General features: G+C 38.7%; 2 protein-coding genes across 3 annotated transcripts; both read left to right on the forward strand.

The window, feature by feature from the left end:
• Positions 1 to 503: 503 nt before the first annotated feature.
• TMEM128 (transmembrane protein 128) lies at positions 504 to 8446 on the forward strand. Of its 2 annotated transcripts, XR_012633534.1 has the most exons (6): positions 504 to 629; positions 1818 to 1959; positions 3767 to 3928; positions 5114 to 5222; positions 5829 to 5902; positions 6782 to 8446. XR_012633534.1 is itself a non-coding variant. In XM_074904521.1 (5 exons), the coding sequence occupies exons 1-4, from the start codon at positions 509 to 511 to the stop codon at positions 5211 to 5213; spliced, it is 525 nt and encodes a 174-aa protein (XP_074760622.1). In that variant the 5' UTR covers positions 504 to 508; the 3' UTR covers positions 5214 to 5222; positions 6782 to 8446. The 2 variants fall into 2 exon arrangements, 1 of the variants encoding a protein (XP_074760622.1); XM_074904521.1 differs by lacking the exon at positions 5829 to 5902.
• A 2547-nt stretch (positions 8447 to 10993) lies between these two features.
• OTOP1 (otopetrin 1) lies at positions 10994 to 26359 on the forward strand. The gene is made up of 6 exons (XM_074904519.1): positions 10994 to 11303; positions 17081 to 17217; positions 20198 to 20256; positions 21835 to 21965; positions 24221 to 25170; positions 25549 to 26359. The coding sequence occupies exons 1-6, from the start codon at positions 11018 to 11020 to the stop codon at positions 25717 to 25719; spliced, it is 1734 nt and encodes a 577-aa protein (XP_074760620.1). The 5' UTR covers positions 10994 to 11017; the 3' UTR covers positions 25720 to 26359.
• Positions 26360 to 26642: the final 283 nt, after the last annotated feature.

Consider the following 26642-nt stretch of genomic DNA (forward strand, 5'->3'; position numbering starts at 1 on the left):
TATTCTTTTCAGTTACGAGGAGCAGTATCCAGTATTACAGGATTCCTATGGTTCTTGAAACCTCTCAGAGCTTTGTATGTGACTCCTGTTACACCTAAACCACTGCTCTCTGTCACGAAAACTTCAGAATTTTCCAATATCTGTCCTTGAAAGCATCTGGTTTGCAAAATGCTGTGAGCAAAATCTTTACATGCGCCCAGTTTTTCCCTGTTTTTTTAATAACTTTGACAGACCAGTCCTCACTGTGGCACTGGGATTTACACTGCGCTGTTGACACTCTCCCGTGGGGACTGGTGCGATTTACCACACTTGATTCACAGGATATTCCTGGGCCACTAACGGGGCCGTCGCTTGCTCTGGCGAGGCTCCGGCCGGCGGCGGCTCCGCACCCGGGGGCAGCCCGCCCGCCGCGGCCCGCAGCGGCGGGGCCGCCGCCCCTCACGCCACCGGCCGTCACGGCGGCCGCGCTTCCCGCCCCGCCCCGGCGTCACTGCCGGAGCGGCCCAAGATGGAGGCGGGCGGCAGCGCCGCGGAGCCGCTCCCGAGGCTGAGGCGCCCTTTGCGGCGGGGGGCAGAGCCCCGCGACCCGCTGCTGCCGCAGCCGCCTTCCGGGGCCGGCGGGACGGCCGGTGCGTGGTGCCGGGGACGCGGGCCTGGGGCGCGGAGGCCCCGCCAGGCGGGGAGCGGAGCGGAGCCAGGCTCTGCCGGGCGGGCGGGCACAAACATCGGCTGCCCCCGCGGCGGGAGCGGGGGAAGGGGACGGACCCCGCGCCCGGCAGCAGCGAGGGGCCTCCGCCGGTGAAGGGGCGGCGGGATAGCGCTTGCTCGCAGCCAGCTCCTTAACAGAGAGCTGGGTTGTGAAAAGGGAGAGATGTGCGTGGTGTGACAGGCTTGCAGCCGCGGGTTTCTTGGTGGGGATGAAGTGCTTAAGTGCTCCAGACCCAAGCCCTAGTAGTTGAGCAAGAGTCTAGGAAATAAAAAAAATAAAACCGGCTGTAAACTCTAGTAGAGCTGTTAGTACCCTCGGCCGGTGATAACGCGTGCGGAGTAGCCCGCATACAATACGCCGAACCGTCTAATGATAAAGTGCAAAGTGTGAAACACCAGAGGCACCTGTGACGCCTGGTTCTGACAGTGTGGATGAGTACTGCACGTGTTAGTTGGTTACTGTCATAAACAAAAACAGCGCTTTCAAATCTGCTCGCTCTGTTGTCTGTCCCTCTAAAACAATATATGGTGATGAGGGAAAAAAGAAAAGATACTTTTCTGCATGATGGTAGTTTTAGTTTACCTGCTGAAGATATGCAGCGTGAATCAAGCTAGCTCCTGAAACTGAAGTTGAAAATCTCTTGTGAAGTAACTGAAGTTGAGTACAAGAAAATTATTTATGGCTGAAATTAGTTTGCAAATATTAAATTAACAAAAAAAAGGATACTAATAAATCAGTAATCGGAAATACCAACTTGACTTTCTATATGCTAGATTAATAAAAATGCTTTAATAACACCAGGACATTTTAAATTAGTTAAATAACCCTTTCAAAATCTAGTCAGCTGTTAATTTCCTAAGAAGACACACAGTATGTGTTGATTGTTACTGCTTTCATGTTTTATCAAAGGGTACCTTGCTTAGTGTATTTTGTTTCAGGAGATATGCAGAGCTTTTTAGAATACTTCCTCTGTAATACAGTGTATTATACTGAGTATAATCTCTGAAGATAAATGAATTAAAAGGATAAAGCATCATGTTTTACGTAACTGTAATCATACTCCATTTAATGACTGGCTTTAGTGCTGTAATTATGTTCTTATTTACAGAAGAGTCTACAGCTGTAGACAAGAAGAGGAAGCCTCTTACCAGACTGAATATTCATTCTGCATTCTGGATTTTGGCATCTATTGCTGTGACATACTACTTTGATTTTTTAAGAACTGTTAAAGAAACTATTCAAGCAAATAGGTAAGGTACCTTTTCTTACAAAGAAAGTTGTGTTGTCGTCTTACAGTCATATTCAGTTTGTTACATCTGAACGCTGTTTTAAATCTTGGATAAACAAGATCTACAGTAGGAATAGAGAGAGCTGGGAGTGTTCAGCCTGGAGAAGGCTCAGAGGGATCTTACCAATATATATATAAAAATACCTGAAGGGAGAGCGCAAAGAAGGTGGAGCCAGGCTGTTTTCAGTGGTGCCTAGTGACAGGACCAGAGGAAATGGGCAAAAACTGACAGACAGGAGATTCCCTCTGAATATCAAGTAACACTTTTGTACTGCAGTGGTGACCAGGCACTTGGACAGGTTGCCCAGGGAAGTCATGGAGTCTCCATCCTTGGAGATACTCCAACTGGCTCTAGGTGTCCCTGCTTGAGCAGGGGAGTTGGACCAGATGACCACCTAAGCCATTATTATTAAACTAATTTTTAAGTAAATATAATGCTTAAAATTTTGCTGTAATTATTTTTTTCTTAAAGCTCTGCCAAGTCATCTGTGTACATGCAAAATTTGTTCTAATAACAGGCTGGTTTAATACTGTACCTTGAAGTTTACACTTAAGTACAAGAAATTGCTGTCTGTTTTGTTGAAAGGTTGGGAGTTTGGTTTTATTTTAATCTTTAAATGTCAAAATGAAGTTTATTTCTCTAGAAGTTCTCTAATTTCTTGAGTAGACCAGTGAAAGATTAGTGAAATAATTTCTATTAAATAATTTATATTGTTTCTTTTCTATGAAATTATTTTCAGTGGGATTGATGGATGTTAAGTATTTTTAGATAGCTTCACCTGGAAGTGCTTTTAAAACTCTCTCATTGTCGTTGTCGTTATTGTATCAGTATGTGGAAGCTGAACAGGGCCTTGCTCTGTGCTGTGAGGTTCTCTGGAGCTGCTCTTCCAGGTTGGTCTAGATACACCCTACATCCAGTTAGCTGTGGATGCAAACTATGACTCCAGGATGTGATCAGGGTTTTCGGTATCCCCGTCTGCTCCCTGCAGGACCCTGTCTTCCTGCACTGCTTGTTTAGGTAGACTACGGCGACTGCTCTCCTAATGCAGCTTTCATAATTGGTAGTACTGAGGTACCAAAATAGCATATGATACCAAACCAGAGCAAATGGTACTTGAGTAGTTGATTACTCTTTCTAATTCAGTAATCAAACTATGGTAATAAAAATTCACTTTTAAAAATTTTTATTCCCTAAATATACATTCAGATAAGTATAAGATTTTATTAAAGTACACCTTTCTCCCAAGCTGTCTTTTTCATCTTACTCTTGACATATGTCCTCAAAGAGGCTTGAAAGTGTGTCTTCCTAAGTAGTCACATACCCTGTGCTTTCTTGATTCTGAGTTTGAAATCCTGTATTTCTCTACGGTTTTCTTCAGCTGCTAAAAAGAAAAATCTTGTCTGTTAAATTAGAGCACAGTTGAGGTAGAGACTATATTATTTCATTACTGATAAAGTATGTTTTGGTGTGGTAGATCACTGACAAGGTCTGTTGCGTTGCATTTCCAAAATACTTGAGGGAAAAACAAATTGATGAGAATGTTGCATTGCAAAATTAAACTCTATTAGTTATGTATGTGAGACAGCTTTATAAGGGGAAAAAGTGTGGGGTTTTTTAAAGTAATTTAAGAAAAAACCCTACAGGAACTCTGGGCCAATGGTATAATTAACAGGTATTGTCTGTTCTGCTTCTAGACTAGAATGAAGATTAATGTGCAAACTGCAGTGTGAATGTGCTTAACATGCTTTAACATGCTTTCCCCCCACAGTTGGTGGTTTGCCTCTGGCAGTTGTTTACTGGCTGCATGTTTATCTGTTGCCTTTTACTGCATCCTGTATCTTGAGTGGTATTGTGGAATTGAGGACTATGATGCACAATATCCAGCACTGATACCTGTCACAACAGTTACCTTTATTGCAGCAGCAATTTGGTAAGTTTGAACACCGTGTACAAACTTCTGCTGAACCTGTGCAAGTCTGACTGTGTTAATGGGCCCATTGTATAAAAAGTGTAATTTCTCTAATTGTACTAAGTGTATTGGTGACAATAGCAGTTCTACATAGCATAATTTCTTCCACTTTCAACAGTCATCCACAAAGCAAAAATTGCAACTGTCAAAACTGTATATTAAGTGTACTTGCAGATGTGCTGGATCTTTTATGCCTTGAAAATTTATAGGAAAACTGAACTCCTTAGCTTTGTTAGTGTAAATTTCTCACCTCTGACAACTATTTGTGAGGATTACAAATTAAGACAAAAGTGTATTTTCTAGCTGAGAAGAAATTATGCCTGGTCAGTTCTTCATGATCAAACAATCTGTAAATAGCAAACAGATACTGAAATTTATATTTCTGACTATTGTTATATGAGCTTTAAGGGTTTATATCTTGTCAGAGAATGGTACTTAAAGTAAGAGCTACTGTTATTTCTGAGATTACAGGAATCAGAATTGAGCAAATGTGCATGTGAATGAAAAAATTCTATGTATGTGCACTAGTATATTTATTTGCTTGCTGCATGAAAGCTGATTCTCTCTTTAGATTAAGATGTGTCTGAATAATGTCAGTATTTGTTGCAATGGAGGGGAAAAAAAGGAAGAGTGAAGAAGGTAACAGTTCCTTATAGTTTGGCGTTAGTCTGATCTATAACCCTTGTAACTGAGTTGCAAAATGAATTGGTTTCCCCCCTTTCTCTTCAATTAACTCAGATCTGCTTGGCTGGAAGTACAAATTAAGGCTTTTCTCAGTTGCCATGTATGCCCATGGAGATATTGAGTAGTTAATTTTCAGGTGCTTCAGATATTCTGAAAGTAAAAGCTATCTTTGCCCTTGATGGAACTGAGTGGACTTGCTCAGTGTATAATCTGCAGCAGCTACTGAAGTTTTAGAAAGAGTTGTCAGTAAATAAGCAGTAAACTAAACTACCAATTTAATAAGTAGGTGCTGGGGTCTTTTAATTTTGTTTTCTCTCAAGTCATAAAGAAACAAGTATTTTTCCAGGTAGAGTAATTAAATCTCATTTCCTCTTGTGCCATATTTTTGTTGTTTTCTTTGATTTCTTTGTTTCCATAGTATGACAATTGAATTTACCAAAACCTTCCTGCTTTTATTCCCAGTTTCAACATTGCATTATGGCCTGTCTGGTCGTTTATGACACCTTTGTTGCTCTTCATTCAGTTCATGGGCGTTGTGATGCTTGTATCACTCCTGGGATAAGTCCTTCAGGTAAATAATTGAATTGTTTTAAGCACATAAAGATATTGTTCTATGAACTGCTTTGTTAGACATTTAAAGATTGTTAAGACCGTTTAAGGATTCCTTCTCGATGTTTAGTTTATACTTTGAGTCTTGACATTTTGTGGCATGTAGAATAACTGGAGAACATGCAAGTATCCTGAGGGGAAGACTATCCTTTTTCTGTAAGATTCCATTCTGGATGGTGAAAAGAAGCAATTAGTGAGAATGGATGTTTTTGGGGAGTACAGGCCAAATACCTGCAGCTTTTATCCAGACTGGGGAAGCTTCTTCATGAAGTTGTTTGACCTGATAGTAAAGGGGAGAAGGTATTAACATTCATATGCAACTGCCTTCTCTAGTTCGTGTTTTTTTTTTTTTTAAATTCACATTCTTTGTCTTGTCTTCAAGTGTGCTGTTTTCATTTTCTGTGATGAGCAGTCCAGATCAACTTATCTGGAAAACTGCAGGTATCAGCAGTAATTTGCTCTTCCTGAAAAACAACCTTTAAAAGGCAAAACCAGATATTTTGTTGACTTGAAAAATTCATTCTCAATAACTGCAACATTGAAAAGGGGTTCTCACATCTTTTGTTAGGATATACTATTCAGATGAATCCTGTGAAACTGAAAAAGCTTAACGAAGACATCAAAGATCATGCAGTAAATAGGGTAAGGGATGTCCCCTGTATCACAGGTGTCTACATCATCCAGTGAAGTGACTCCTTCAGCAGGTCTTGTTTGCTGTACTTCTCAAGGGAAGGGTTTTGCTTGCCATCACAAATCCTTTCCAGTGAGGAAGTCCCCTGGCATTTTTGAGTTCAGTGAGAAGAATGAGACTGTGCTGGATTTTGAGTGCAACCTCTCGTAGTGCTAGAGTTGTAGGCAAAAATTATTTAATGGCTGGGACAGTGAAACACATCTTTTGTTTGCATAAACAAAGTGAAACTAGTGTTGCATTTTCCCCCCCTATTTTCTAGTTATCAAGAAACCTGATTTTTTTAAGGAGGTAATTAACTTCGGTCATACTCTGACAACACCTATAGGCTTCTGAAAAATACAATACTTCAGTATCTCTTTACTGTATTATGGGAGCTTCAGTCACGCTTGCTGATGCAGACTTCTTCAAATCCTCTCCTCTTTGTTCGTTCTGTCACTAGTTGTGTTCTGTCTGAGCACTGGAAGGGTCTGAGGAAAGGACACATTTCCGTGTGTTAAAGCTGATTGTATTAACAAACTGGAACAACTGTTCTGCATTAATTTGTACTTGGAAAGTAAGATGTACAAGTGAATTACAGATACCCTGAACAGCTGAACCTTACGAAAATACTCTAGTTTTCTATATGAACAACCACGTAAATTCTATTACACAAAATTTATTAATTCTGTATTTGGCCAAATAATTGGTGGCCTTATTAGGGCCAAATTATTACTTGGTGATGCAAAATCATTAACTAATCAATACTGAATTTGTACAAGATACAGCTAGTGAGGCTATATAACCTGATAGCATTTTTGTTAAAGTTGTATTTGTTTTTTCTTTTCTTTCAGCATCATGTGAAGGAACTCAAGTAACTGTTATCCTGCAAAGTGGATGTCACTTTTGTTACATTCCAGTACTTTTATTATTTCTAATACTGCGTGTTTGCTGTAACTGATGCTGTAATTCTTAGACTACCTGATTTATAAATCAAATGGACATAACCATAGGTCAGCCAGTGGCTGGGAAAAAGCAACTGATAACGAATAACTGAAAGATAGTTTTTACCTCTTTTAGTAACATAAAGCATTTCATCACTGCTTTGTAAAGCTTTTATTCATATTTCAACGTTAAGCAGATGGGTAATAGTTCAGTTACATAGTCCCAAATCCTATCTGGGGACTCCAGAGGTCACCTAGTCCTACTTACTGCTCAGAGCAGGTTGTTTGGCTTGAAAGTAATTGATACTTAATTCAAGTGTTGTGAGTTTTTAGTACTATATTCTTTCAATTTGAATTGACAGCTAAAATATTGTTAATCTGGAATCTGTGTTTGTACTTGTAAACTTACTCATATATGACACATTTCTTGATCTATTAAATTTCTAATGTTACGTGTGTTATGATATAGGAAATACTTTATTACTTAATCTCTTGACTTCAGACCTGCTAATGTTTGAAAAAAGATAGAGATCTAGAAAGCTGGTTTATGTTTAAGTCATTGTTAATTTGGCAGTGCTGTAAATGAAATAAATAGATTCTACTTGTGCTGATACAGCTTGTCCACAGCCAAAGATGGATGATCAAGCTGTGAATAACCAGCAGTATAATGAACAATATTAACACTGCACAAGAAAATAAGAGAACAAAGTAAATTCTTTTGATGTATGGACTATTTTTCAGTATTCAGGATGTTTTTCTTCTGTAAATTAACTTTTCATTATTAGCAGTGCCTGTTAATGAAGTTGCCATTTTTCTTCCTCAGCAATAAAGAGGCTGGTATTACCTTAAATGTTATTAGTCATACATAGCTGGGAAAATAAAATAACAATGTCTGTCTCTTCACCTTGGCTAAGCTACTTAAGTATCTGAAAAACTGGGCACCATCTACTTGCTGGACCATTTAATGTAGATCTTTGTGTTAAATACTTTAACACCTGCACCTTTTGGAAGGTAGGAAAATGTAGAAGCTGAGTACTGAAACTTGTTAAAATTTACACCTTGTGACTCTTGCTTGAAGTCTGAACTGTTAGAAGAGGCTGTTCTTCATTCTGACTTTCAAATTCACTCCATTTCAGAATACACAATACATGAAATGGTTAGTAATGAAAAAGATACACATTGTCTTAAGCTACTACTGTTTCATTAAGGAAAATGTTGTTGGTATGCAATACACAGGATCAGTGAAACCAAAATAAAATACATTTAGCACGACTGTTAAGTAGCTTGTAGAGTTAACAGCCTGATTTGCTTAAATGTAGTATTTAAGTTTTCCAAAACCAGTTGTACTTTGCATCTTTAAAGGGCAAGTTGCCTATTTCAGATCTTCATCTTTTAACAAACTTTAACATATTTACATCTGCATACACAGGTACATTTGAGTAACTTTATTATATTTAAAATGCAGTGTTACTCAGGGATGGTAATTACCACTGTATTTTTATTTGTCAAGTATATAAATGCTCTAGGTGTTTTGAGTTGCCTTGTACTCTTGAATTAAAATCACTATTTGCTACATGTTTTTTCAGATTTATTCTTCTTAACATCTTAATAAACTTTGTATGAAAGTGATCAGTCATTGTTCAGTACTTAATTGTTTAACTGTCTAATTTTACTGTTCTTGGGGACTGCCAGCCCATCATTTTGCTTATAAAATAGATGTTCATGTAGATTTTAAATACTGTACTTGATTTGGAGTATGTTTGTCTTTCATGACCTCTCAGCTGGGTTTACGGTATATGTGATACCATTTTGTTCACCTTTGGAGAGCTGTTTACCCTCTGACCACTTTGATGTCTTTTTCTGAAAATCCCAGGTAGATACACTCATTGTACAAAAGTCCTGCAAAGTCTTTCCGTAGCAGTTACGAGTGTCCAGTGCAATACTCATTCACTTAAATCCTCAACGGGAAGTAGTGGCGAATCTGGTAAGAATTTAAAATGTTTGCTGTAATCAGCAGCCTGACAAAATGCAGCTGCCAATTCCAGTTCTGTGAACTCCTTGCTTTTGTTATTTTCCTTTCCATCAAATAAAGAACTTACGGGCAAAAGAGTAGAAAGAAGTATCTTAATAGTTTCCTGAAAACAATTATTAGGTGATCAAAATACTCAGCTCTGCCAAAGCTTGAATGTATTAGCTGGCTACAGCCCACCATAGGTATTTTCTGTATCCATTTACATTAATCTCAGTTGCAGATGAGAATGTGTACCAGCACCAAAGAGCTTTTCTTCACAGGTGATAAGGGATGCTCTAGAATAATAAAATGAAATAAAATAGTCCACACAGTAAAGATTATTTGTCACAGTTTCCCATAGAAGCTCTGTAAAATGAAAGCATCTTACCTCGTTAACTCTTTAAAGGTTACATTACATAAGATAAAAGTAGGACTTGGCATTTCCATAAGCTTCTAATGATGGATGTAGCTCTGGGCTAGAGGTGGTTGAAGCCTTAACTGTTTGACTAGTTACGCTTTTTATTTGTACTGCTGTTATGGGCCACACAGAAACAGGGCTAGCTTTCCATTAAGTGCATTTTTCAAAAGGAGAATTTGTAGATGGCTTGAGAATAGGCCGAAACAAAAAAAAAGAATTATGCTTACCTAAACAGGTGATTGTCCAGAAATCAGTCATCTCACCCTTCTGCCATTTTGTTTTCTGTCCCTGTTAAGAGAAATGTGAACCTCACAAATTTACACATGTCAAAAATGTCCTTTGTTATTTGAGAAAAACACCTCTTTAGTAATTTCTGGCTTCAGAAGAGAAAAAGCTTAAAACCTGTCTAAGTTTTGCCAGTGGGAGCAGAGTAAAATAGATGCTGCCTTTTCATTTATTCAGGGTTTTTTTTTGATGTAGCTGAATTAATTTCATGTGAGACATAGGTCACTGTAAAAACCAATGCTTTGGATATTTGATATGCTACCAACAGATGCAGGGGTAAAAATGTAAGTAAGACCTGCCTGGCCAGAACAAGGACCAGTCTGGTATTTGGCCTTCAAGCTATGGCTAGGTACCTGAATACCTAGAATTAAGAGAATTTGTATCGTATGCAAACAAAACACCACTTAAAATATTCAGTGTTTTACACTCAACCCCTACAGGCAGCCAACTGGTGCTCCAAAATCTTGAGGTTTGCATGCCTTAGTATCTTGGGACCATAGGTCACAGTTACAACTAAGCAGTTTGAATACAAGAAGGTCAATATTTAAGATGTGTATAAAAATTGGGAAAATAAGAAGTGGACTAAATCCTGGAGAAGTCTTTACTACTTTGAGCTCAGCAGTTGCTACTCCAGCCAGCAATCACTGTAGTACTGTTGTCAGAATGGGTCTTACTAAAAAAGGTACGATTGCCGCCTTCGAAAGGTCTAGAAAAGTCCTGAAAACTGAGGTTATCTACTGCCGGTGGAAGCGTCACTTGCCAAGAAGCAGGTGGTCTGTGTGCCCCAGAGTTCGAAAGCGTGGTGGGCGACCCCCTGCCGCCCCGTGAGAGGGACCTGCACCACCAGCCGCTCGGCCGCGGGGCTGCCGGGCAGGCTGCAGCGGCCCCTCCTCGCTGCCTGCACACCTCCCGCAGGTCGGCCCTTCCTCGGCCTCCCAGCCAGCCGCCGGCAGGCAGGGCTGTGTTGTTCACGGCTCGCCGCTTTCCCGCCGCCGTACCTCGGGAACACGTTTCGCCGCGCACGTCTCTGTCAACACCGACGTAAACTCCGTGTCCCTCACCGCGAGCAGCCAGGCCGCGCTCGCGGGCCCCTCTGCGAGGGACACAGCCGCCTCCGGGCTGTTCCCCCGCGGGATAATCCCTCCCTTCCCTAATCTCGACCCTAGCTGTTGGTTGAGTCTAAGGCAAGACCCCCCCTGCCCCGCAAAACCTCCCGCGGCAGCCCACCTTCCCTCGGGGCTCCCCCCCCCCGCAGCCGGGGACCCCCCGGCGGGCCTCGCCCGGCGGGCAGCGGCTGCGGGGAGGCTCGGCGGGGGCCGGCGGCCCCGCTCCGCCCCCGGCCGCCGATGGGGGACGGGCCAGCCGGCGGCCTCGGGGCTCCCCGGGGGAAGCGGGGCCGCCTGCTCGCAGCACCCGGCCGGCGGCGCGGGAGATGGAGGAAGGCGCCGGTTCCCCCTCCGTGGGCGGCAGCTACCCGCAGAAAAACGCCGAGATCCTCAGCAGCCAGTACGGCATCAACCTCTTCCTGGCCGGGCTGCTGCTCACCTTCGCCTGGGCTGTGCATGCCGTGGGCATCAGCAAGAGCCACCTGCTCTCCTACCTCATCACGCTGATGCTCATCCAGCTGCTGTGGATGCTGTGGTACCTCTGCAGGAGCTGCACGCAGAGGAGGCTGATCCGCGACAAGGACACGCACGCCGGAGCCCGCTGGCTCAAGTGTAAGTACCGGCCGGTGGCACACAGGGCGGCACCGCGCTCGGGACGTCCGGGCCGTCACCCCTCTGCTACCACTTTGTCACCCTCTCCATCCCGCCCAGGAGCCATCCGGGTGTTCGTGAATTTAACGCACTCGAAAGTAAATATATGCGTAAACTGAACACACTAGGAGATTGCAGGGGAAACCTGTAGCTGTTTGCTAAACATCCTCACTTTCCAACCTAACATACACAGTGCTGAAAGCTCCAACGCCTTTTTTTCCTTACCAGGCTGGTTTGGTGACACTTGAAAAATAAACTGTGGCTAAAGGAAGAGACAAATTTTGTTGGTGTCATTTTTGAGATATCATTGCATTTTCCAGACAATATAATGCAACTTACCTTAGGCTAGTGCCAGTCAGAGAGGTCCTCGAGTGCTCTCTATGCCAATGTGTATCAGAGATTCCCATTTATATGTGTACAGTGATGCCTTAGAAACATCTGGCATTAGACAGAAGAGGACAAAATCCCTGGCGAGATAAATTTGTAGATTAGTACATAAAACACCAACGCAAGGAATCTAAAGCTAGCATTAGCTCGTAGGAAAAGTATACAAGTCTGCCTGGGTAGTGGTGGAATGTGATGGCCCATGTTTGCAGAGTCAAATAAGGATATAAAGGTATATTGAGAGGTGTTTGGGGACCCACATCACAGAGTTATTGCAAGAGAACTGCTGGGATGCTGGGTCCCAAGAAAAAGAAACAACCCACATCAGCACTGTGTAGACTAATAGACAAGGCCAGTTTTACTGATCTCTTTTCCAGTCCTGGCACTGTAAATGATAGGTTGGAAAATGATTATATTAAGTGGAATGCTATAAGACAGCTTTTCTGTAAAATATTTCTGTCCTGCTAGCAATGAGACAACAGTTAATTATAACAGCAGCACCTAATGAAATATCTAAATGAAAACTCCAAGAACATCTAAAACCTGATAATTTTGAAAAATAAGGTCATTTTGTGGAACTTTAGTTTGTTCTCAGTCTCAGTTCTTGTGTGTCTTTCATTTTTCTTTGCAACTGTTAGCAATTATGCTGTATCAATTGTTCAGAGAAAAATTTTTTTAAATGCCTAACATTTTGCAGCTATGGTCTGTAGACTCTTTCCTGAAATGTATGGAGTTCATGTACCAACTGTTCAATTGTTCTTGATTAGTCACTGTTTTCCAAAACAGTGTACAGCTCTCAGGCATTTTTCATTTATTACTGTATGTGGCTTACAATCTCATGAAATTCATTAATGCAAGGCTTAATTTGATCCTATTTTGGACCAAGCTATGCTTTTGTTACTCAGAGGGTAACTTTCTTCTCCTAAGTATGGAATAAATACTGTTTAACATGGGTAAGTACAGCAGGACCCCCTGCCCTTTTTCTTTTGGCACAGCATTCACAGCATTTCATTTGTCCTACAGGATATAAGGAGTTACAGAAACTTAGAAATAAGATACTGGAATGAACTACTAGGTTACCTTATGCATTTCTTTTACCAGTACAGGATGGCTCTTTGTACTAGCTTCTCAAGTGGTGCGGCTTCCACGGCTTCTCTTGGATGTCTAGGCTGCAATTCAACAAATGCACCCTTAGGGAAAGTCCTACACTCTCCTATTCTTAGGAGTTTCTTGTAGTTAAAACAAGGCTTGTACAAGTCCTTTATCCTCTGTTGGTAAAAGAAAACTTGCTTGAGCTAAGGAAAAACTCGGGTGGCAATTCCTCTGCCAAGATCCCCCTTGCCCTCCTCTGCACCAATGGTTTTGTCATAGAAATCTTTTCTCTGGAAGACTAAAAGTCCAAAAAGGATAAGGAGGGGAGGACAAATTTTCAATGTCTCTCCACAGAAAGCTCTTTGCATTTTTTGACTAGCTCTATCTCCTGCTTTTGAAGAATATCTCCTTGCTGTCATTTTGAGAGCAAATGTTCTTGTATTAAGCAGTATAAAATTAATGTATTTTCATGATTCCCTTCAAACTGTGAATGTTATTTTTTGTAAAAGTGTGGTAGCTTGCTACTTAGAGCATTTTGTTGAAAAAGAATGACTTAACAAAATCCTCCTATAGCTGAGTCCTTGCATATGGTTATCAACGCCAGAAGGACAAATAGTTTACAACAGTTGCTCATAGAAAGGTTTCTTTGAGCATTTTTGTGACTGTGTGAACCCTAGAGCACAGCTGTCTTCCCACTGGTGTGGCAAACCAAGAACTGCTCTTATAGTCTGAATGTGGGAAAAGTTTCAGGGAGAACTTTGTCTTTAATAAGGTACAGTTATCCTGACCCAAATAATCACAGAGAAGCTTAGGAAGTCTTTTCCTCGATTCATCCAAATGTTATTCCCCTGAGTACACTCTCCTGTTAGGAAAAGCTCTCTGATCGTTATTTGGAAGTTCAGACCAGTGAGCCAGAGAACTCAAAATGAAAATCAATTGGCTTCACAAATAGTTTTATTTTATCACGTTCTCCAGCAGCACAGCTTCTGTTTAAAGCATAGACAACTAGTCAGCTTACACAGCTCTTGGCAGACTTCAACTTGTATCCTTTTATTGCTTGCATTAAATTGTCCAGTATTTGAAAAATATTTTAAGTTTAGAGTGTCATTTTCCCAACTGTATCATGATGATTTTTTTCCTTTTAGATGGTTAACAGAAAGAATTAAGCCAGCACTTAGCAATACTAAAAATCCTATTCTTGATCCCCTACAATATACAGATTTCAATGAACATTTGAAAAAAAATCCCCCCTTCTTATTTTTTAGTAATACAGCGTTCAATAGCAATCATTTCTTGCTTCTTTAATGCTAGAAATAGCAAAACAGTGGAATTATCTTCCTTATTTATAATTTGTGTTATATATCTAGTATTTAGTATTAATACACAATAGTTTCCATGAGGAAGTTAACAGGGAAACCATTAGCCTACTATAAGTATGGTCATTATACTTGTGCTTTGATTTTTGACTAAGCAAATTAATACAGTCATTCTCTTTTAATGTCCCTTAAATAGGTATGTTGAACACTTTGTATATGCTTACAGTGTGGCCACATGGGTGATTGCCAGAAACATCTACATATCATTTGAATATATGAAATAATCAAACTTTAAAAGAAATGAGTCATACAAAGTCTTCTAATCCCTGGAGGACAATGGCAAAACTCTTGTTTTCAATGGGAACAGATTGAAGCCCACCCAATCTTTTACGGATGTAAAGAAAACACAAAGAGACATATTAAGGCATAAACCAAAATACTCAATGTGAAAGAAGCTTCATGGGGGGGGAGTGTTTATTTGTTTTTGTCATTGTTGGGTTTTTTTCCCCCTCAATGGTCTGCTGGACATTGATGCAAAACTGTAAAACTGTACAACTGAAATAATGTCCTTGCGAAATGGGAGCAAGACAGAGTGGAACTGCAGTACGGGTCATCCTTGTAAAGACAAGATGCATGTACGGTGCAGGAGATGGATCACTATTCTAAGATGTGTTTGCTTTTTATTTTTGTGACTTTAAACCTGAGCCTCGTGCCTTGCCTTTCCTTGCCTTGCTTTGGCTTCCCTCTTCCCATCTCTTCTAGTTAACAAGTCCCATGTGATTCTGTCCTGCAGAGCCACTCTCATGAGTAATGGAAGCAATGATGCAGAACTTTTACATTATGAAATATATTTTCCACCCATTTTGCTCTGACATTGCTACTTCACTAAAGCAGTTCCTCAGGGCTTCATCCTGCACCACAAATTCATTGGGAAATTACCTTACTAGTGTCAAATTGGGGAATTAAATACCCTTCTAAAATAATGTGTGAAGTCAACATATTGCACAACATTTCACTGTAGAGTAATTGTGGAAGAATTTTATAATCCTTTTGCTTCAGAAGACAGCATTTTCCTTCTCACTGAAACAACTATAATACACATTATTCCCTAAGACTGACATCTTTCAGACAAATGTGAAACAGGCTGAGTTCCTGCATAGTTTCTAAATAAACCATGAATCATGGAATAATTTAGGTAGTAAGGGACCTCTGGAGGTCATCTAGTCCAACACCTTGCTCAGAGCAGGTCCAATTACCTCAGGTAAAGTTATTTCACAAGAATTAACCAATTAATTTATTGAAGAATAATTAAAATTCTTTAAATAACGAAGGAAACCTATCATTTGATCTCAAGAGTAGCTTAGAATTTTTCATTTTGTGAGGCCATTTACTTTTATACATAATGAAAATGGCATATCTATTTAAATGTGGGCTCCAGTCCTATTACATGTGTTAGAAATAATACAAATTAGTTGACATAATAAGCATAAATAAAAAAAATTTTTAGCACTATACACATGCATGAAGTGCAAAGATGAGGTTTTTTGTTTTGAAATATGAAAGCAAAAGTTTCTATTTCTTGGTAGAAATTACACTCCATCAGTAATTTTCCATTGTTTTTATTATTGTAGAATGGAAACATAAAATCCTACTGGAATTCATACCCTTGTGGTTAAAAAAATTTTTGAAGTTTATTTTTGTTTAATTTTAAAGGATCAATGAAATAATAATAAAAAATATATTGTATTTTTATAATTTAGACTTATTTTTTAACAATGCAACTTCAGTAATGTGTTATTAATTAAATAAATAATTAAATTAGTGTTATATGTTATTAATGCAAGTCAAGTGGAACATATGGTGCTTATAAGAAAGTTATAAAGGATAAATATTCATCAAAGTCAACACTAGGGATGTTATTTACTCTGTGAGGAATTACGAAGAAAGATTAAGATACTGATGCTGATCTATATCTTAAGGTCTAGTTAAGGTCCATGGAGAGATTTTTATCTAGTCATAATTCAAATAAGACCAAATTAAATCCAGTGGAAGGTTGTTTGAATAAAAGCCTAGAGAGGAAAAAAACCCCAAGCAAATGAAGACTTTAGAGTTTGGTTCAGTAATTTCATTGCCAGTTGTGCTTAGTCATATGGGTACAAACCTAATAATTAATAATATACATTGTGTTATCATATAGCTTTCCAAAATGAGTTTGTAACAAATATTTACATTCCTGAAAGAAAGAAAAAAAATAAACAAAAGGAAACATCTATATTGAAAGTTCTTTAGGATACAAAATACATATTTAGAGAAACATATTAGGGTTTTGTGTGTGTGTGTGTGAAAATAATAGATACAGAAATGAAATCTTTGGTTTCTTTCTAGGAGAACAAACCATACAGCTCATTGTAGTTTTGGTCTCTGAGTTAAAGCGTAACCTCCTGAACCATGGGGAAGGCATACCAAGTGATTGTGTTACTTTCCACTGTTGAGCTCTTGGGCCAGGAGACTGTAACATGATTGTTCGGCTCCTTGGAACTGTATAGTTTGCTGTGTGGCTCTATAGAGCATTAATTCATGCACTGTATGGCTGCTTCAGTGCTACCGTTACTTGAGAGGCTGACCGTGAAGGAGCTGGGAGCCATCTGCAGGGTGCTGTGTGCCTCCAGGTCCTGGCCACTGTGGGACTGGCTCCTCTACACTGACCATGCAAGGCATGTACAGGGATGTGCTTTTGTGATGTATTAGGCAGTTTTCATAAACTAGTGGGACTTACTACATTAAGTCAGTTATCTTCATGGCCATCAATTTGCTTTTATTTCCCTAAACAAGGATATGGGTATCGATCGACTTATTTCCCTGAACAGATTTTAGCATATTGGTACATATTGTCTCTAGACACTGTAACTGTATATTGACGTTTTCTAATATCTTTGTCATTTGTAGGTGGGATTACATTATTTGCAGTGATTACTTTAATTCTGGACTCTTTTAAAATTGGATATTATATTGATTTTTCAAACTGTTTATCACCAACTGAAGGCATTTTTCCTGTTACACATGCTGTGCACACCATCTTACAGGTAAAAGTCAATGGTTGCAGTTTTATATTATATCTGCATTTCTTACCAAAAATATCTTTTATCTTCTCATAATTGGTGAATTTTACACTTATTTGATTTCTAAGCATATCACAGGATACTTTTGAGGGCTAAATTCTTGTGCATTTATATCCTTTCTATGTGTAATTTCAGGCCTTGCAACCTGAAATTGCTCAGCTGTGAAACTCACATGGGTTCAAAAAAGGAATAATCAAAAAATGCTCTCCTATAGTTGAAGTTACATGCCTTGTTTCATTCAAGTTACATATATAACTTTCAGAATTTTCAGGCTGAATTGAGCAGCTTGGCTAAAGACAATTAACTTATTTCTGTATGTAGGACTTGCCATGCAAGTTCAATTCAATCTATCCCAATGTTTTGTTGTGGTTAGGGGTGGAGTTGTGATACTTCAAAGGGACAAAACCCTTCCCATGTATTTAGCTTGTTACAAAATACTTGCACGTCTTTCCTATACCAAATGAACATGGATTTTTCTTATAGAAGTATTTGATTATGTTTATCAGTGTCTGGACAGTAGCAAACATAGCCAGTGACTCTGTTAGTATATTCCAGCTGCTTGTTTATTTTAAGGCTTTGGGTCATTATGATACAGTGATATTCCATAGCTGATTGTTTATCGCATGAATTCATCTGAACCCCTGTCAGCGGATTTGCAGGAAAGAAGGAAGGAAAAAGCCACTCAACTAAGATACTCAGTTATAGCCAGGTCACTTAATGCACTTTCCAAAATTATTAAGTTGTTCAGAAAGAAAAGAGCGATTTTTCTAGCAGTTATTGTGTAAATAAGCATTTGACCAACCTACCTTTTTTTGTTTGTTTGTTTCTGTAACAAAAAAAAGCATTGAAATTTAAGCAGTAACTCTGACCTCTTCTATCTTTTTCTCTGAGGGTGAAATTCTGATTTTGTTGAAGTAATCTTAATTTCACATTCTTGTAATATCCACTCTCCATGTCTTGCAACTTCTTTGCTTTACCTCTGAAAACCAAACCAAAGACATTAAGCCTTTTTTCCCCTGCTGATCTGCATGCAGTATTCTTCATTGTATCCAGTGACTCTGATCTGACAAGGTTTCCAGCTACCATGAACTGGAGTGTGGAAGAAACGGTGTATAACAATGCTGAACAAAGGGAACAAGAATCCTAATTCAAATTTTTCATCACCCCATGTTGCTGAATTTATCACCTACTTAGGTTAAAATAATGAAATCTTGAATGTTAGCCTGAGCAATTAAGGGAAAAGTAAAAAAGTAATTTACCAGATACCCCTTACCTAAGACAAATCGTCTCATATCTTTGCAACACAGGATGAAATTACGGCAGAGAACATCCCTCATTATGTCATCTGAAAACCAAAGGATTTTTCCACAGAATATGTGTCAGATTCTGTTGTATTTTACTCAAATGAGACATCCTGATATGTGCCATTAAATTACTAAATACATACATACTGCAGCTGTGCAATCAATGAACTAACACGTAGCTGCCCTTCCAGGACAGGCTGTGCATTATGCTTTTTTGCAGGCAGAGTTCCCTTTGAGGCAATGAGCAAAAATTGGATTTTACAGTATTTCTTCACCTTACTGACTTTTCTGTTCCTATTTCCCCCCACTTTCTTGACTCTAATGTCTGAACATATCTTCAAAATTTATGTTCTTTTAAATTTTGAAGAATGTTTTCACATCTGTTGTTAGATTTTACTATCCCAGAATGGGAAATTGAACATGGCATTAGATGAGGCTAAGATGCTAATTTCAATTTGTTTGATTCCACTTGAAACCTCCATGAGATCTTGTAGTCTCCACACCTGGGGTTTTACAGTGGTCACACCTCCTTCTGATAAACATTTAATTAGAGGAATGAGTGAACATATTATTGCTGTATGGTGTAGGTGACGCACAAAAAACTGCATTTTCCTAGCTTTTTTGAAAATCAGATACTGAATGTTTCAGACAACGCCAGCTGTGATGTAGGGTGCCTACATTAATGGGCACAGTGGTAGAATGGACTTCCAGTTATTCTACTTGCTGAAGAAGAACCCAAAGTTCTTTGCACTTTTTCAAACCATTTCTGGAACATCAAACCAGGCAGGTTTCTAAGAGAAATGTTTTGGACCATTTCTCCCCTGATAGTTCACCTACTGTCAGGTTCGGTATCCTAGGAGCTATTCTGACTAAATAGGATGCCCAGTTTCACCCTAACATCCCTGATGAATATTGGTATTGTCCTCCTTGCGCTTATCAGCACTTGGAACCGGTTTTGTATCAGCAACATCTGTATCCTGAGGTTTCCATTATCCCTCCACAGACAGAGATTCCCACTCGTAATACTTCTTTCCTCTTGATTTGCTAACTCAATACTGTTATCTCTCTCTCTTTTGTTCTCCAGCTTGAGCTTTCTGCACTATTACCTGAGCACAACTGCATGTGTTTCTAATGCAGTTGTCTCTCAGACTGATAGTACAAGTTTCTCTCTTGCTTCCTGGGTGTCTGTTTTATTAATCCTATCTGGCATTCTTTCACTTATCTCTCTCCCTCCCTCCGTAGACTTTCATATATTTAATAAATTATTCAAATTTAGCGTCACCATGCTCTGCAGCAATCATACTGCTGTCCACAGCTGGTAGCTTTATTTCCTTTGTCATTGAAATAAAAGCCTCTCCAGATACAGACACAAGATATGTTTTGGTGAGTCAGACTGAGACTTTCTACTCTTGAGTCACTGACTGTATATAAGAAAACTTAGGTTCACCATGCCAGACAGGTTCTGGATGAACATCAGAGGAAATTCTGAATTATTTCACATGTGTAGAGATGGAGCTACCTCAGTTTAAATCATCAGAGGATATAATCATCAGTGTTTCCACCTGTAGATGCACTGTCCTTTTTGAGTGTCACACATGTTCGTTAGTGTAATGACATTTCTATGTATGTCTTTCATTTAGGTGTATTTTCTTTGGTGTCATGCAAAGGATATTATCCAGTCTTTCAAAACACTTGAAAGGTAAAGTGGATCTGATCCTCATCTGGAATGCTAACAGTTGTAGGTCTGCACAGTGCTTTAACACCTACTGTTTTATTGTATGAGGGACATTGAAAACACAAGAGTTTGATTCTCCTCTTGTGTTAATATAAATAAAAGGTAACCCCATTTACCCATGTGAGAAGATAATAGTCTGAATTATTTTTATCTTGTTTTAACTGTGCTTATACTTTGTAATATACAACAGTCACAGTGTAAGTATATTTTTCTCCAGAGAGAACGAAAAGGGCAAGGTATGATATCACAGTGTCACTCGCTTTTTTTGAAGGAAGGAAGCACCATGTATGTGTCTTAGGACTTTGCACTATATTTTATTTAGCTACTGAAAGGGAATCTGTATCAGTAACCTGCGGTCAGTGCAATATAGCTGAGATATTTTATATTAAATTTTATGGAAAGCACCTTTTGAAACTAGATGCAGATATGCAAAGTCACCAGGAAATATAACGTCCCTGGTGGTATCCCATGTCAGTAAGGGTTGTGCAGATTTCTGGCACCAGAACTTGGTTCTCACAGTGTAACTGGTGTGGCCTCTGAACAGCTGAATACATTTCTTATTGAAGTGAGAACTGGTCTTTGAGGCAGCAGAGCCAGCTTTGATGTATTTTTGGTTTTCTGAGAAAGTGGATTAACATAGATTAATTTATCTGGACCTAGAACATAAATAAACAAACATGGTAACTTTTAAAATAACTCATCTCAAATTATCAATGAGCCGACCAGTTTCTATAGGAAGTTAAATAAATTTACTCTGAAACATAATTTATGGAGAAGGTTCTCTTTTTGTTTTTGCTTTCTTGGGTAAGCTTCATGCCAATGAGGAGAGGGATCACAGAAGGCTTTGCAATGTCAGCTGGTGAAGTCATCTCTGTTTATAAGCAGAATTTTAAAAATCCCTAACTGCAAGTCTATCATTGACAACAGTGCAGTAATAAAGAACTCTTTCTTGGTGAAATAACATTACCAGCCTCAAGTGCAGGGGAAAAATGCCTGGCTTGTCAGAAACCAGGAATCTCAAAAACACATGGAGACCTACCCTCACTGTACCAGTAGTCTGAATGGGATAAAGCCCTCTGTTGGCTTCCACTCTCTCCAGGAGACAAAAATGCATGGACTAGAAGTTGGAGAAGGCAGTAGTATCTGTGAAGAAAGACCGCCACAGTGAGTATGGAGGAGCACTGCAGAAACTGTGAAATTCATCTTGCAAAACAATTAACCCTGTTCAGGCTGTCCAGTCATTGTCATTAATGTGAAGCTTGTCCAGCCCAGAGAATAACAACCATCACATAAGAGAACATAACAAATAATAACAGCATTTAATGCATTAAGCCATTGTGTTCCTATAAAATTTTGGCAGTCTAGCATTCGTTGTGTTCCACTGAGGAACATCTTTAGAAAGATGGGTTATGATTTTATTTCCCCTCCACTGACAGGTAAATAGTGCCTTGTAGCATGTCTATAGAAAGTTAATTCATTTTATTTAACATATATGGAGGTATAGTCTGTGCAGATTCCGTCAATAATTACCTTATTTTGTAGGTTTGGGGTGATCCATTCTGTGTTCACAAATTTACTCCTGTGGACAAATGGAGTGCTAACAGAGTCAAAGCATCAACTGAATGAACATAAGGAAAGACTAATCACGCTTGGTTTTGGGAACATAACAATAGGTAAGTGAAAGGGTTGGTACATCTTGGAATTCCTGCTCTAACATGCTCTCATTCAAAATACTGCGTCACTGTAGGATGGCGCTGGGTCATTCATGACTCTGTCAGCATGGTCATTCCCAGGCAAATGAGCTGATATAGAGTCAACTCAGATCATAATTAAAATATTATATGTTCATTATCATATACGCAATCCAGGCTGTTCTTCTAAGTGCCAAACAAACAGATTTTGAAAAACATTTCCTTTGAGGAATAGCATCGCTGAGGAACCCCTTGATTAGTAAATCACAGAAGTAAATTGAACATAGCAGTTTTAAAACCGGAGTTTACGATTTACTAAATTATTACTAAGTAGAAAACCAAGCATGCAAATCTTTCCTGCAAGAGTTGTTACATGTGGCGTGTGGTCCTACAGGATTCAGTGGGATGGCTCAGAGGGACAGGGGTTATCCATTAGTGCTGCTTTTCAAGGCAAGGATTTTGCTCTTGGTGGTTCTTTTTTAGTAACAAACCATTTTCTCCATTGGTAAGATGTAAGTTGTAGGCAACAAATGAGTATAACTGCTGGGGATGCCTTCTGCTTTCAAATGCCACTGAAGCATTGAGAAATTAGGGGTGCTTAGCTTTAAAGAGGAGATAAAAGTTCTCAGCAGCTATAAGTAATTTTCTTCCCATGAAAATTTATTCATACAGCTGATAAGTTTTGATTGCATTCACAAAGGAAAAGACAGACAGCTTTAGAAAAGGAAAATGTATGTTTTCCCACCCAGTAAATTTTGTAGTGTCTGTATCCTAAAAACTCCTGATTTTGCTTCTACAAAGACAAATCCTGAACTAATTTATTTTTTGACTATTTATAGTCTGTAAAAATTGAAACATTTTAGGTATTTTTAATAATTGCTGCCAAAATTCACATATAAGTGAAAACTTATTTTAAAATCTGTAAACCAGTATTTTCAGTATAATTGTGTCTAAAATTATGCCCACAATTTTGCAACTGTTTGCAATTTTTACCCTCTATCTATGGAAACTATCTAGTTTCCATTAATAATCAGATAGCTGAATTGATAGTTCAGGAATTTTGTAATCATGGACCATTAGTAGAGAGCAGGCAGTTAGTGGCTCTTCTTGAGATTTCTGCTTGTTAAATATAAGCAGTTTCCTTACATTATTTCTTATTATTCTGCTGCCAGAATTATTACGTAATTATGAACAGTCAGAAATAGCATCTGAAACAAGGGGGCAGTGAAGTAGTGATCCACAAGACAAGTTTGACATTTACAATCCACTGCAAAAGCAATTTTTTTTCATCTCTTAACAGCCTGTGCTTGAGACAAAACACTACCAGCTTTCTACTCTCCTCTGTTCTTCTAAAACTATAGAAAACAAAAGAGAAACTTCCAGACACAAATCTAAGATCAGCACATAAAATTGTGCTCTTCACATGTATATTTATATATTTATAAATAAATACGTTGTGAAAATAAAGATAATTTTTTTGTCACTGTGGAAATTTCTGATTTCTGACATTATTTGCTTAGGTTATAAATGCAGATTAAATATATTTATTTTACAAATATGAGCAATTGTTCATTGAGATGACGTATGGGTCTACAGCGCAGGTAACTCCAGGGCAGAGAGATAATGTTTTCAAAGGTTTGTCTCAAAAGGAGAAGGTTGATTTTTAATTTTTTTTTTTTAACCTTAAAAGTATACTGTGACATTGAAAGTATCTGTGGTTTACTTCAACTCTTACCTAGACAACTTTTTAATAAAGTGGTGTTGGTATTAGAAACTACACTAGTATAAATAACTGATAAAAATGGGAGTAGAACTGATGCCTTTCCTTGTTAATCTTGTTCTTCATCTGATCCACAAATACCTAGGCTTCAACAACAGCTTCCTAAGAAGGGCTGAGTACTCAAAATCCTTGGGATCTGGATTTTTGTGTTATAAAAAAGTATTTTTACCAAGCCCCTGCTGAAGCTTGGTGCACTTTGATGCAGCTTTTGTTCATGATATGACTATTGCTCAGCAGCTGAGTGGTGAAGTCAGAGATCATGCTTCAGTGCACGTGCAAAATCTTTGTTAGGTTGGTGACTTTAATGATGAGACATTTTCTTAGGTGGCTAACTGGGTGGCATGATGTGTTGTTTGAAATCTTACTTTTATGTTTTGTTATTTTATTTGTTTTATTTTTTTCACTTTAAATGAAAAATCTTTATAATGCACATAAGTAATCTCTCCCTCTCTTTTAGTTTTAGATGATCATGCACCTCAATGCAATTGCACAACAACAACTCTCTGCTCGATATTTTCTCAAGGAATATATTACCTATATCCCTTTAATATAGAGTACCACATCCTAGCATCAACGATGCTCTATGTCCTGTGGAAGAACATTGGCCGCAAAGTTGAGCACCACCAGCAACACAAAACTCCATTCAAATTCCATGGCATAACTGTTGGAATGATTTTTGGACTAATTGTTTTAACTAGCACAATAGCCATAGTTGTTGTGTATTTAATTCAGATTGGACGTTCGAAAATCAAAAGCGAGTTAGCACTTACTATGTTTTATTTGCATGCTATCTTTGTGTTGGCTCTCATGTGTACAGCTGGAATTGTTGCCCTTCTCATCTACAGACTGGAAGATAGATCGTTGGATAATTCAAAAAATCCTGCTCGAAAACTTGATGCAGAACTGCTGGTGGGCACAGCTGCAGGGTCCTGGCTCCTCTCCTGGGGCTCAATCCTCGCCATTATCTGTGCCCAGGCTCACCCAAAATACACATGGTATAACCTGCCCTACTCTGTCCTGGTTATTATTGAGAAATACATTCAGAACCTCTTTATTATTGAATCCATACACCGTGAGCAGGAAAAGGTGAACGATGATATTAAAACTCTTCGAATAGTCACTATATCTCGGGGGAGCACTTTATCACTTACCCCCTCATACAAAGAAATTTACAATGGCAGAGCCGTTCGTGACAACGGGGAGGTACCCTGCCTGTTCGAGGGCAGTATCTGTGGGAGAGAAAATGATGGTGGTGGTGGTGGTGCCAAAGAAGAAACAAGTCAGGAAAACAGTTCGGTCATGCATTCAGCCTCAGATTTCTCATTTTACAGTAGAAACTCAGTTACTAATAACAAGAGGAGAATTCTGAAGAACATCGCTGCATTTTTATTCCTCTGCAACCTTTCGGTAAGACATTTTGAACATAATTCACAAGTTTATACCCAAAAGCTTCCTAACCTTTCAAACCGGATAAGTACATTAAAATTACATGGTTCTGTAGTTTGTAGCAAGTAAATTTTACTTCTTCTGGAAGAATAAGTGAATATGCCTTTAGGGAACAAAGTTTATTTAAACATGGGAGCCTAGGCTCATTTTAGTCACAGTACAGAAACTAGCAGGGGCGGGAGCTGAAACCCTCTTCCACCAGTGTGCCCCAGTAGCAACAGGGAGGGTTTTCTTAGGGATTTCTGAAACCAGTTTGCAGTTCGGTGGGGTCACATTCATTAAGGGCTATTGACTCATATCGCTGGTGATTAATATTGGCCTTGCGTTCTTTCCTTGCAGCTGTGGATACCACCTGCATTTGGGTGTCGCCCGGAATATGACAATGGACTAGAAGAAATAGTTTTTGGCTTTGAACCCTGGATAATTGTTGTGAACCTTGCAATGCCTTTTTCTATTTTCTATCGGATGCATTCAGCTGCGTCACTCTTTGAGGTCAATTGTAAAACATAGATCGTATATGGTCCCTCTGTGAACAATTGATTGAATAATACATAACAGTTGAATGAGTGGATGAATGAATGAGTGAACATAGCAACAGCTGCTCAATAAATAGAAGATTCAATAATTTTTTTTAAAAGAAGGGACCATAGCTAATAGAATGGATTTTAAAAAAAATTTTTCTTCCACATACTTTGTTATATATGCTGTTATTTTATAGGTATGCTTTTCAGAATCATATTAGTGTTAATATGATTAACACTACATAGTAAAGTTAAGTCAATCTCATTAATCTTTGTTTTAGTCACCTGGGATTTGTCCTCTGTATAATTTGTATTGCTTTGTTTTCATTCATTTTGCCTTGTGAAAGGGTTTTAAAAAAAAATCTCTATGATATAGGAGAGAAAATCCTAGGAACACCTAAACTGAGTGATGCTCCTGAATCACAGAGATGCTATGAAAACTCCAACTCTTAATTCCTAACTATAGTTTTTATAGTAAAACCTGAAAACATTCGCTATTTAGTTGGGATGTGGGAATTATTTTAAACTTCCTGAATACTGATAAAAAATGAATCCATAATTATTATTTTCTTAACTATATAGCAAGAGATCCAGGTAAATAACATGTATGGTTAGGTATCATGCTGTATATAATTTCTTCTGATAAAATATATTTCTATTAATGCATCCCCCTTGTCTTGTATTTACTATATGACATAACTGAGAAATAATGTTAATCCTTTTCCTTACCTCTTTATTCACACATCCTTGAAATATTTTAAGAAGAAAACCAGTCTTATAGCTTGTATTTAGGTATATATATTCTGTTGCCAAAATGGTATATATTCCATGTACAATTATTTTATGAGCTGCTAATTTCTTTGTAGTTCAGTCTCCTGGTTGGAAGATGATGATATACCTTCATACAGGGAT

The sequence above is a fragment of the Athene noctua genome, chromosome 4, assembly GCF_965140245.1.
Source record: "Athene noctua chromosome 4, bAthNoc1.hap1.1, whole genome shotgun sequence".
In the NCBI taxonomy this organism is placed as follows: Eukaryota; Metazoa; Chordata; class Aves; order Strigiformes; family Strigidae; genus Athene; species Athene noctua.

What these genes read in the sequence shown, in the direction of transcription:
- TMEM128 (XM_074904521.1), top strand. Translation starts at nt 509, where the DNA reads ATGGAGGCGGGCGGCAGCGCCGCGGAGCCGCTCCCGAGGCTGAGGCGC. An exon ending in GAAACTATTCAAGCAAATAG is followed by an intron (nt 1,960 to 3,766) that starts GTAAGGTACCTT and finishes TTCCCCCCACAG; the next exon opens with TTGGTGGTTTGCCTCTGGCA. An exon ending in TTTATTGCAGCAGCAATTTG is followed by an intron (nt 3,929 to 5,113) that starts GTAAGTTTGAAC and finishes TTTTATTCCCAG; the next exon opens with TTTCAACATTGCATTATGGC.
- OTOP1 (XM_074904519.1), top strand. Translation starts at nt 11,018, where the DNA reads ATGGAGGAAGGCGCCGGTTCCCCCTCCGTGGGCGGCAGCTACCCGCAG. An exon ending in CGGAGCCCGCTGGCTCAAGT is followed by an intron (nt 11,304 to 17,080) that starts GTAAGTACCGGC and finishes TGTCATTTGTAG; the next exon opens with GTGGGATTACATTATTTGCA. An exon ending in TTTTGGGAACATAACAATAG is followed by an intron (nt 21,966 to 24,220) that starts GTAAGTGAAAGG and finishes CCTCTCTTTTAG; the next exon opens with TTTTAGATGATCATGCACCT.